The 12,022-nt window shown below is 46.0% G+C and overlaps 1 protein-coding gene across 9 annotated transcripts in view; it reads left to right on the top strand.

The window, feature by feature from the left end:
* COL2A1 (collagen type II alpha 1 chain) overlaps positions 1–12,022 on the top strand; it is a 100,197-nt gene that overhangs the window by 30,503 nt on the left and 57,672 nt on the right. For all 9 annotated transcript variants that reach the window (XM_083599170.1, XM_083599174.1, XM_083599172.1 and 6 more), the window contains 6 exons: positions 1,183–1,236; positions 1,332–1,385; positions 3,587–3,631; positions 4,562–4,615; positions 10,703–10,747; positions 11,179–11,232. In XM_083599170.1, the coding sequence (XP_083455296.1) occupies positions 1,183–1,236; positions 1,332–1,385; positions 3,587–3,631; positions 4,562–4,615; positions 10,703–10,747; positions 11,179–11,232 (306 nt within the window). The remainder of the gene's footprint in view (positions 1–1,182; positions 1,237–1,331; positions 1,386–3,586; positions 3,632–4,561; positions 4,616–10,702; positions 10,748–11,178; positions 11,233–12,022) is intronic.

Raw genomic sequence — 12,022 nt, 5'->3', positions numbered from 1 at the left:
ACACTTTGAAGCCCACCTTTGAAGCCATAAGAAACATGTTTTAAAAGAAACCTTGGTCTTCATACAGTTATTTTGCTCTGCCTACAGAGACTTGCGTAAAGAGTTAATCACCCCACTGTTATTATCTCACCTGGAGTATTAAGTACCGTATTTTTCACTCTATAAGACACACCAGACCACAAGACGCACCTAGTTTTTGGAGGAGGAAAACAAGACAAAAATATTCTGAATCTCAGAAGCCAGAACAGCAAGAGGGATCGCTGCGCAGTGAAAGCAGCAATCCCTCTTGCTGTTCTGGCTTCTGTGATAGCTGCGCAGCCTGCACTCACTCCATAAGATGCAGACACATTTCCCCTTACTTTTTAGGAGGAAAAAGAGAGTCTTATAGAGCAAAAAATACGGTAACTTTTCTCCTGGAGGAACAAGATAAGCTGGTGACAGCAAAGGCTGCAATTTTTTTTAGCTATTACCATTAAAATAAGGCCCACAGTTTTGTTCTCTGAGGTTTAAATTGTATACTTTTTAACATTTTTGTTTTGTTTGGCAATTTTATCTGATCTGTTCTACACCATATATATTTGGACTTTTGTATACAAATTGCAACAGCAAATATCTATATATCTTCGAAGCCTATGTTTGCAGCCGTAGGAAGCTTGGTTTAAAACAAAATTCTAAATTCTGTGACTAGTGTGGAATTGCACAAACCTATCTGCAGATGGTATTAATTTGAGACTGGGCTGTGTGTGGAGAAAAGGTTAGGGCATGCTTGAAACTTGGCAGTCAGTACAGGTGTCATGGATTGGCATTATGATGTCAGCAGTTTTGCTTGCCTTCCCATTTAAGAGGGTCACTGAATCAAAGCCTGCTGAAAAGTGGGAGTAACTGATGGGGAACAGAGAGCTTTACATTCTGAGTATAGATAGAGATGGAATAAAGGGCTAAAGAAGCCACAGCTTAACATGAACAAGTTGGTTTTGCTTCCTGTTTCCATACTCTAGTGCAGACTTATCCATGTATGCCTTTTGGATAGGTCTTCCTTCAATGTAAATGGCTGATAGGCCAGAAACTTGGCCCTTTAGCTTCTGCAGTGAGCTGTTCAGTATTCCAGCTTTTGTGCAGTTATCAGCATCTGTTTGAGAAACTTTATTTATTTACCTGAACTGATCTCTCGTTGACTCTTAGGGTGCTCGAGGTTTCCCTGGGACCCCAGGTCTTCCTGGCGTAAAAGGTCACAGAGTAAGTATGCAAGCATTAAATAGGCTGATTTTTAGTAAAAGTCTCTGCCAAGGATATCCAATGAAACTTCTTCATGATTTCCTCTCTCTTTCTAGGGTTATCCTGGATTAGATGGTTCCAAGGGAGAAGCTGGTGCTGCAGGTGCTAAGGTAAAGGACATTAGATTTTAGTAGCCATGGGCACCTATGGCTTTCCCATGCCTCCCACCCCAACCAATGAATACCATTTAGTTTTTCTAAATATTGTCAAGGTCCATAGCTGTCAAGCGTCCCTTATTTGGCGGGACAGTCCCTTATCCCAGTGCCATGTCCCGCTGCTGTCCCTTATTGATGATGTCCCTTAAATTTCATGGGTTTCAAAGGAAGCAGCTCCTCTCCCTCCCTCCCTGCCAGCCAGGAAGGGTGAGGCTCCAACTGTGTTGCTTGGCTGCGTTGCTCACCCAATAAGGAGTCTAAGAACGACTGGGGTGTGGAGCTTGCATGCCTTGTGCCGATCAAATCGGCTGCGTTGCCTGGGGACTCGCCTTTGCTCAGCGCTTCCCAGCGGAGAGGTGACGGTGGTTTTCCTTGAGGCTTGAGGCTTCATTTGGCTGCTGGCTGGGCTTTCTGCCTTTGGCTCGGAGGGCCTCAGAAGTTGAACATACCTGTGCTCTGAAAATCCCTTATTTTGGCTGCTGATCCCTTATTTTCGAGGCTGCTGGTCCCTTATTTTCAAATCTGTAAGTTGACAGCTATGTCAAGGTCCCTTTGCAAACTCAAATAACTTCTTCCAATCAACGCCCCCTTACCAAGTTTCAGACTGTAGGCGCTTCCAGACTATCACTATTTTCAGGTGGGATTCAATCACATCCTTGCAAATTCAAGATGTGCAGTTTAAGCTGACTGAGAGCTTATATTCCTTTAAAACAGAAGCCCTGCACATCAAAACCAATGTAAATTTGCTTGCCAGGGTGAAATTAACAGTTCTTAAGTGAATCTACAGTGTACAGTTTTAAAATTTCCCTGTAGACTTTTCAAAGTAAATTACACTGTATCCCCCCCCCCCCCGCCCCAAAGAAATCATGACAGGTAGACCAATTGATCTAGATGTGTCAGGAAAAGAAAACGCTTTAGTTTGTGTTAAAAATCCGTTCTCCAGGGATAAAACGGTGCAATCCAAAGAGAGCAGGATTTTCAAAGCAGGGAGCTGTTTTGATTTTCAGCAGCACCCAAGAAAGCGGATGCTGAAAATGACCATGTTCTCTTAGCACCCAAGTGCATAATTAGCAGATTGCTGTTTTCCTGTAGTAATTAAGCACGCAGTATTTAAGAGCAATGAACAGACGTAGTCTATCACTACCCTTGTCTCCGCCATCTGGTATGTCTTTTGCTAACTGCTGTTGTGGCGTCATGGATGCCCACTGCACATGATATCTCTAAGCTTCCTAGTCTACCCGGAAGCCCCCTGCGCCCCCCCCCCCCCGCATGTCTAGGAGCCTAAGACAAGAAGGAGTGGGAGAAGCTGTATGAGGATTCCTAACTGTAACTTAGGACCTTTCCACTTTTTATAGTAGATGCTCATTTCATTGCATGGCATCTAGAGGTCTTCCCTTTCTGCAGCCAGCAAGTATCACAAGAACTTGGAGGACTTTGCACTCGGCTTTGTATGGGTGCTGAAACTGAGTAGGCTCCTGACAGTTGTGCAGCCTCCTCTTTGGCAGCAATAGTTCATCCCACTCTATTCCACCTCTGCCTTTCTGCCATAAATGGGGTTGCCAGTTGAGATGCATCTGCAGGCAACTGTTTGCCATTGATACAGTTGTACAGTGGTACCTTAGTTCTCGAACTGCTTAGTTGCTGAACAAATCGGCTCCCGAACGCCGCAAACCCCGAAGTGAGTGTTCCAGTTTGTGAACGTTTTTCGGAAGCCGAACATCCAATGCGGCTCCTGTGGCTTCCGCTTGGGTGCAGGAAGCTTCTGCGGCCAATCGGAAGCTGTGCCTTGGTTTTCAAAAAGTTTTGAGAGTCCAGAATGTATTAAGTTTGAGAACCAAGGTACCACTGTATGTGCTAGTGGAGTGCCCTCTAGTGTTCAATGAAGTGGAATGGCAATGAGAATTGTTTCCACATCATCCATGGCGCTTCCAGACCATCACTGTTTTCAAACACAGACCAGCAAATTCAGGTTGCCAACAAACCAGGATGAATGCTCATTAAATAACCTGTGTTGTCTTCACAAACAAATCAGAATAAAGAGGTCATTTGGAAGCTCCTTCAGAGTCTCATCTCCCACCCCTGACCCACACAGATGTGGGGTTTGGTAGCAAAGACATGTTTGGCTTCCATAATTACCATGGTCTCTCTTACTCTAGGGTGAAGCTGGCGCTGCTGGAGAAGCTGGGTCACCGGGTCCGATGGTGAGTATCCACTGCTCAACTTATTTTTAATCAGTAATAACAGCACTCTTAGCCCTGCAGGGTGGGCATTTCCCATCTGTATTTGATTAATAATAATAATAATAATAATATAATTTATACCCCGCCCATCTGGCTGGGTTTCCCCAGCCACTCTGGGTGGCTCCCAACAGAATATTAATAATAAAGCGACAACATCAAACATTAAAAACTTCCCTAAACAGGGCTGCCTTCAGGTAGATGTCTTCTAAAAGTCAGGTAGATGTCTTCTAAAAGTCAGGTAGTTGTTTATTTCCTTGACATCTGATGGGAGGGCACCACCACTGAGAAGGCCCTCTGCCTGGTTCCTCTTTTCCTATGCAAAGTAAAAAGTGTATGTTGTGTGCAGAGTGTTTGGACGCGGATGGCGCTGTGGTCTAAACCACCAAGCCTCTTGGGCTTGCCTACCAGAAGGTTGGCGGTTCGAATCCCCACGACGGGATGAGCTCCCGTTGCTTGGTCCCAGCTCCTGCCAACCTAGCAGTTCGAAAGCATGTCAAAGTGCAAGTAGATAAATAGGTACCTCTCCGGTGGGAAAGTAAATGGCGTTTCCTTGCGCTGCTCTGGTTTCACCAGAAGCGGCTTAGTCATTCTGGCCACATGACCCGGAAAAACTGTCTGCGGACAAACGCTGGCTCCCTCGGCCTATAGAGCAAGATGAGTGCGCAACCCCAGAGTCATTCGCAACTGGACTTAACTGTCAGGGCTCCTTTACCTTTACCTTTTGCCACTAGACCCTACTGCAACCCTTTTAACTGTTACACCACACTGTTGTGCTGATGAACATTTCACTAGCCATAATGTTGAAAAGTAGGTTCCTTTGCACTCTGAAGTCTGTACTCTGGGAGATTAGGCTGTGATGCCCTTCTCACGTTTGTTATTGTTATTTCCCAGGGTCCCCGTGGTCTTCCAGGCGAGAGAGGACGTCCTGGCCCATCTGGTGCTGCGGTAAGTATCAAGTCCTGTATCTTGGAAATGTTGCTAGTGCAGAAAAAATGTACACACCCGTGACTTCAGTGGAAAACCTCCTGCCCCTTGCGACCCCCCCCTACCCCATTTGTCATGGCCTACCACGTTTCCGTAAAAGTAATGATGGCATGAGATTTCTTTGCACTTTTCAGTTTACTTGCTGTGGCTTTTGGTTGTTGAACATCTGGAGGCACAGGTGGCTGGTGCCTATTGGGCCTGGTAGGGCAGAAGGCAAGGAGGTCAACAGTAGGAGGCGCTATAGACAGCGGCAGGCAGAGTCAGTTAGCTATAGTTTTCTCCCCCTCCACCTCCCTGCTGAGTTCTGCTACAGCAACTTGACGACTAAGGAGGAGGAAACAGAAAGCCAGGGCCAAGGTTGGTGGGGCAGTGCCCCATTTGCCCTAATGGACTAGTCTCCAATGCCTGGAGGGCATGAGTTGGCAAAGGCTGTTTAAGTTGTTGTGCCCTAAGATGCATGGTAAAGGTCTTTTGCCCGCCAGCCAGCAGATTGTTACTGCAGTGGGCATCTCACGAAAGATGGCAGTGGGCATCTCCCTAAAGGACATGGCATGCTTTATTATGTTGACTGTGGAGGAGAGAAGCAGAAAGCAGCCTCTGATCAGTAGCACCGAATGGGGCTAACTTCTAGTTTAAATCCAGCTTGGTGCAGGGGGGACCAAACTTTTGTTTTGTTAGGTGCAGAATTTCTTCTACACAAATTGCTGTGAACATGGTGGTGGGGATCTAGCATGGGAATTCAGGGGCTTTAACCCTGCTGGGGTCCCAATCCGGAATGTCCCCCTCCGCATAGCTGCTGTTTGCTTTGCAGAGAAACTTGCATTTGCTTAAATGGGATCTCTTTTCCTATGCAAATAGAGGCAGCGGTGGGGAACCTGTGGCCCTTGGACTACAACTCCCATCATCCCTGACCCCTGACTTTGCTAGCTGGGGCTGATGGGAGCCAGAGTCCAACAACATTTGAAGGTTCACAGGTTCCCCATTCATGCTGTAAAGTTGTAGGAAAGTGTTAATGCTTTTCAATGGGTAGGAAGTAACTGGAGTTGCCATCTTGGGATTGGTCCAGAAGCTGCAGCTGATTCAGAATGCTGAGACCAGGTTATTGATTGGAGCACCTGGGCGCACATATATTACACCTGTGCTGAGGTGCAACTTTTTGTATGCCTTGGATACCGGCCAACTATTGGGCCACGTTCATCATATTGTTGTTAACTTAGTCCTGAGTTATTCAGGACTTTATATGTTAAGTCAAAGACTGTCAGACCACTTAGATCAGTGATGGCCAAACTTGGCCCTCCAGCTGTTTTGGGACTACAATTCCCACCATCCCTGATCACTGGTCCTGTTAGCTAGGGATGATGGGAGTTGTAGTCCCAAAACAGCTGGAGGGCCAAGTTCGGCCATCACTGACTTAGATCATCTGGAGAAATTCTACTTGTGGAACTATACTCTACAAAATATCGTAGGATGGTGACTGAAAGCAGGTATTTTCTGCTGTTACCCCTGTACTTTGGAATGCCCTACGTGAAGCAGCAGCCAACAGTGGCTTCAGACGTCTTGTGTCAATTTTTCTTTTTCCCTGAGCCATAAGACCAGACCCTGTTTTAAATATCCAAGCATTCTAAATTTTATTCATTGGCATGTGCTTTTATGTTTTTTTATATTGCTGTTTGACTGGATTTAGGTTGCATTTTTGTTTTACTGATATATAGCTTGTTTTTTTACACGCTACACCATTTAGAGATTTTTGGACTATTAAGCAGTATATAAATGCTTTTAAATAAATAACACAAAACCTTGTAACCCGGACATCAGGTGGAGCGGGCAGTGTGGCAGGGTGCCTCCACTGTAGAGTTGGAAGGGACCAACTCTGTAGAGTTGGAAGAATTGTAGAGTTGGAAGGGACCACAAGGGCCATCTAGTCCAACCCTCCAATGCAGGAATCTTTTGCCTAACGTGGGGTTTGAACCCACAACCCTGGGATTAAGAATCTCATGCTCTACCAGTTGAGCTATGTCCCGCTCACTTGACCTCTGACTGGTGATGTTGCTGCTACTTACTTTGGGAGTGAGGAGTGGGTGATGGATGAGGTGGTGGTGGTGAGATCAGCGCAGTGCAAGTGCACCAGCAGAGCCCGTCTGGTGCTCCTATTGGTGAGCTTCCGCCGTGCTGACCTCGCTGCTACCTCGCCCCTCCCTCTCCAGCTCCGGATAAGCAGTAATAACATGACGGACTGGAGGTCAGATGAGTGGCTAAGGCAGGAGCCGAAACAGCTCCTCCTGCCCATATATTGCATGATTCTGTCACCCAGACAGTTCCTCAAATCTGTAGGTGTGCCATATGCACAATGCCATACAGTGCCAGGAAGTGGAAGAGGAAGCAGAAGGAACTGTGGCTGCCTCTTCTCCCACTTACTTCCACTGTAAATCTAAAGTTCAGCATCAGGTATAAGAGAGGTCACAACCCTAGAGGCCATGTTTAGACCAGAGTTTCCCAAACTTGGGTCTCTGGCTGTTGTTGGACTACAACTCCTATCATCCCTGAGCACTGGTCCTGCTAGCTAGAGGTGATAGGAGTTGTAGTCCAACAACAGCTGGAGATCCAAGCTTGGGAAACTTTGGTTTAGATGCTCAGATTCAAAATTCAGGGGGTTTGGCTAAACTGGAAAGATTAGTGTATTGATTGGATCATGGGGGGAAATGTGGATGCTGAGAAATATCACACCGGTAGTGTTTGGTGCTGCTCACCTGACCTCCCTCCAGCTGAGTCGCTACTACATACAGTGGTACCTCAGGTTACATACGCTTCAGGTTACAGACTCCACTAACCCAGAAATATTACATCTGGTTAAGAACTTTGCGGCGGCAGCAGGAGGCCCCATTAGCTAAAGTGGTGCTTCAGGTTAAGAACAGTTTCAGGTTAAGAACAGACCTCCAGAATGAATTAAGTACTTCACCCGAGGTACCACTGTACTGGGATCAAGAGGAGCAAGAGGGTGGCGAGGTCAGTGCGGCGCAAACACTCCAAAGCCAATCTTGCTGTCCTGCCAGCATGTTAGCCCTGTGCTGACCTTGCTGCTACATCCCCCTCTCCTTCCTGGTACACAGCAGCAACCCAGTTGGTGGGCGGTCAGGTGAGTAGTGCAGCCGTCCACTGCTGTGTCACACCCTCCTTAGCAAAACTATGTGAACATTCACATGTTCGTTGATTCACTTTGCTTTTGTCCTGCGCTTCAAGAAGCTCAGGGAGTTGTGTCCTACACGGCTTCCATCATTTTATTCTCCCAGCTACTCTGCCCAATAGATCAGGCTGAGAGTTAATTACTGATCCTGTGTCAACCCATAAACTGTGTGGTTGCATGGCTATTTGAACCTGGGTCTTTTGTGAAGCAAAGCTAACAGGCATGACTGTGCTCACTTTAGCAAACTAGCAAGCCAGAGACATCGTGCCTGGGCCTATTTCCAGCATTCCATTCTACGTCTCCAGAGATTTCAGCCTTCACTTGAAACTGTAGTAAACCTAGCGTGAAATTCCCTCTGGCTGTTTATTGAACAAATGTCAAAGCCCCCATAGGGCTGGCTGTGAAGCTCAGCGGGAGCGTTTTAGCTCAAAGCTCCAGTCTTCATATTCCTTACAGATTCGGATAGTTGAGAGAATTAAGGAGATAAAGTAACCAAGACGGTTTAACAGCCTTGAAGTAACCAGGTTTAACTTAGCAACTCTATAAACATGTTCAGTGAGCACCCATTGGAAGGAATCGGCTCCCCTTTCTGCCTCAAAGTGTCAGCCAGACTCCAATTAGTGGGGAAGAGGAAAACAATTTATCCAATTACAATTTAGTGGCGGAGGGGGCTGCAGAGAGGAGGAGAGGAAGGAGATGGCCTGTTGCCTGAGTGGATGTCTGCTCCTGTTGTGTTGGGTCTCACATAAAAATGGCATTAATCCAGAGGAATACACATAGCCAACTTCCTATATGCAGTGAAGCTGTTCTCCCCCCCCCCCGCCCCACTCCAAATAGCAGCCTTGTGCCCTGTTTGACAAGCTATTTCTGTCTGTTTGCAACTTCGTCGGGGAGGGGGGAGAGCTCAGAAGTGGTTCTTGATACAGGCACAGCGGGGGGCAGGAGTGAAAAGCTTCTGTGCGCAGACAAAAGTTATCTCGAACATCTGAGTAAGCAGTGTGAGTCACAGATTTAATTTCTAGCAAAGCTTTTCTATAGGAAGAATTATGCCACATTAACTATCCCATCGAAGGGACGCACGTGGTGCTGTGGGTTAAACCACAGAGCCTAGGATTTGTTGATCAGAAGGTCGGCAGTTCGAATCCCTGCGACGGGGTGAGCTCCCATTGCTCAGTCCCTGCTCCTGCCAACCTAGCAGTTCGAAAGCACGTCAAGTGCAAGTAGATAAATAGGTACCGCTCCAGCGGGAAGGTAAACGGCGTTTCTGTGCGCTGCTCTGGTTCGCCAGAAGCGGCTTAGTCATGGTGGCCACATGACCCGGAAGCTGTACGACGGCTCCCTCGGCCAATAAAGCAAGATGAGCGCCGCAACCCCAGAGTCGGTCACGACTGGACCTAATGGTCAGGGGTCCCTTTACCTTAACTATCCCATCGTGTTGTTTTTGCAAAACGTATCTTGATCAAGAAGGCTCTGCCATAGAAAAAAGCCCTAAAACTTCATCACATGCACACAGTTATTTATTTGTTTATTATGTTTGTATCCTGCCCTTCCCCGCAAGTGAGCGCAGGGTTGCAAATGTCATGGCAGCAAACTCATCCTCCATTGCCCTCATTGGTTCTCTGTCTTATGAACAGGACAGGGGGTGGCAGGTGTAGGTCGGCTTGTCTTGGTATCCTTCACCTCCTTCTCCACCTACTCTAGATTGCTGGGACTTGACTTTGTTGTGCATTAAACTAAGGGGCAGTGGGCGGAAATGCAGCCATAGACCATGGAGGTGGGAATAAACCCACCAGGTTGATGCTTGCAATGAAACACTGCAGAAATTCTTGGTGAATTGGGGAGGTAGTAACTTTAGGTGGAGGGACGCGGGTGGCGCTGTTGGTTAAACCACAGAGCCTAGGACTTGCCAATCAGAAGGTTGGCGGTTCGAATCTCTGCGATGGGGTGAGCTCCCGTTGCTCGGTCCCTGCTCCTGCCAACCTAGCAGTTTGAAAGCACCTAAAAGTGCTTCTCCGGCGGGAAGGTAAACGGCATTTCCGTGCGCTGCTCTGGTTTGCCAGAAGTGGCTTAGTCATGCTGGTCACATGACCCGGAAGCTGTACGCCGGCTCCCTCGGCCAATAAAGCGAGATGAGCACTGCAACCCCAGAGTCGGTCACGACTGGACCTAATAGTCAGGGGTCCCTTTACCTTTTTATGCACAATGCAAAGCCTTTTCTGATGCTCACTCACCAGAGGTGACTGCAGGCACTATTCTAAAAAATGTGCTTAATTGGCACCTATAATTCTTTGCCACACCTTTGATGGTTATTGGGGCCTGTACCCCTTTACCCTAGTATTTTATTTCTGGATTTATATTTTGATTTTTGTATTTTGTCGCTTTGATTTGCTTTTGTGCTTTCAGTTCTGTTTTTCCTGTATTATAAACACATGTAAACTTGTGTTTGTTTATATGCATGTTAACACCAGAAAACATTCCGTTCAACCGCTAATTGAATCGTCAAAGAATGTCCTTATTTAATTCCATTGCCATTTAACTCCTACACATTTTACCCCTTTATGCTCATGTTTGTGTAAACCTGCCACCTGAGGTTTCCATTTCATACATCTGGAGTCCAGTCAACAAAGCTCTCTGCATAATACATATTAGTCCTTAAGGTGACCAAAGACTCTTGGTTGTTTTCACAACAGCAGACTAGTTAGTGCATTTATGTCTCCTGATACAGTCCTATGCAGTGGCTTCTATATGTTCTACAAGATAGATTTACCCAGGGCTCCAGTTCCATTTGGTGGCATAATTGGGAGCACAGCTGCAATGCTATTTGATAACACTTACTTTTCTGACTCATGATCTCTTTGTCCGCACAGGGTGCTCGTGGTAACGATGGTCTCCCTGGTCCAGCTGGTCCACCCGTAAGTAAATTGCTTTTTGAAAGATTATAAATTGCTTTTTAAAAGATTATAAATTGCTTTTTAAAAGATTTCTGAACATGCATTTATTTTTAGGTTTTTTCCTGCTAAAATAGAAACTTACGAATTGGATATGTTATTACTGAAATACTAAATAGTTCTAAAATTTTTATTTTTTAAAAAAGAATTCCTGTTCTCCCCTAAATTCTGTGTCTTTTTTTTTCTTTTTTGTAAAAAAAGACATAGACTTTACAAAAAAAAAAGTGGGGAGGCAAAAGACAGCTGGCATGTATATGTTCTGCAAAAGACTTTCAGGCATAAGGGGCCATTACATAACTTGTATGGCTGTCATGAAAGCTATGGAGGCTACATAATTAAAATAACTCTGTCCTCCTTTTCTCAAACTTATTGAAACCCTTTTCTCTTTTTTTCAGGGACCTGTCGGCCCCGCTGGAGCTCCAGGTTTCCCAGGTGCACCAGGTGCAAAGGTAAGTAGCACTTCAAGGCCGAATGAGTGTGTTTGCAGCCGCTATCTTGTTAAGACACACACACACACACACACACACACACTGCTTTTTCTAAGCAACTGTGAAAGGCTCTCCTCCCAGAGCCCACTGAGTATTTTGCTCCTTTTATCACTTTGGAAAGAGGCCTGAAGCCTTTCGTCAGGTCTGCCTGCCTGCAAAGTAAGGAGAAGGTGGAAAGATTGACAGCCCCCAAGAAAAAGCAGCCTGTGGATACATGTCTGTGAACATCTGTGTGAGAGGAAAGGAGACTAGGAAAAGGAGTTTCAGAAGGTCTGGGAAAGGCCTGGATAGAAATCAACATATAGGCAACTGTGAAGGAAAATGGAAGCTGAGTGTGTAGAGAGAAGCACAAGTTGTAGGAGTAATGTTGCAGAAAGTGTAATCCTAAAACAACACTCCTGTTTGCGCTCGTCTTGTTAAATCTTGACAAATTAACTGCCTGTAGATCCCTTTGAAAAATGGCATGTGTGAATTGTTCTTTGAATGTATTGCTTCCACCTCGACAGAAAACTGAATTACACTGAAGCAGTTTGGGCTTCTAATCCATCATTCCCTGGAGATTTACCTACTTTTTTGTGAACCATTATTTAGTGCTGTGAAAGCAGGGAAAACCCAGTGACCCCAAAGCAAGCCCATTGCAAGGAAAACACACAGAGTATATGTGCATCATGCCCAGAGGGCTGTGTAATTTCCAAGGCTGTCAGAAATACCATTCTGCTATTAGTGAAACCATTTGAGATGGGGGCTAGTG

The sequence above is a fragment of the Podarcis filfolensis genome (genome assembly GCF_964270895.1).
Source record: "Podarcis filfolensis genome assembly, chromosome: 2".
NCBI classification, from domain to species: domain Eukaryota; kingdom Metazoa; phylum Chordata; class Lepidosauria; order Squamata; family Lacertidae; genus Podarcis; species Podarcis filfolensis.
The sequence above is the reverse complement of the archived record's forward strand: the minus strand, read 5'-3'. Positions and strand labels throughout refer to the sequence as shown.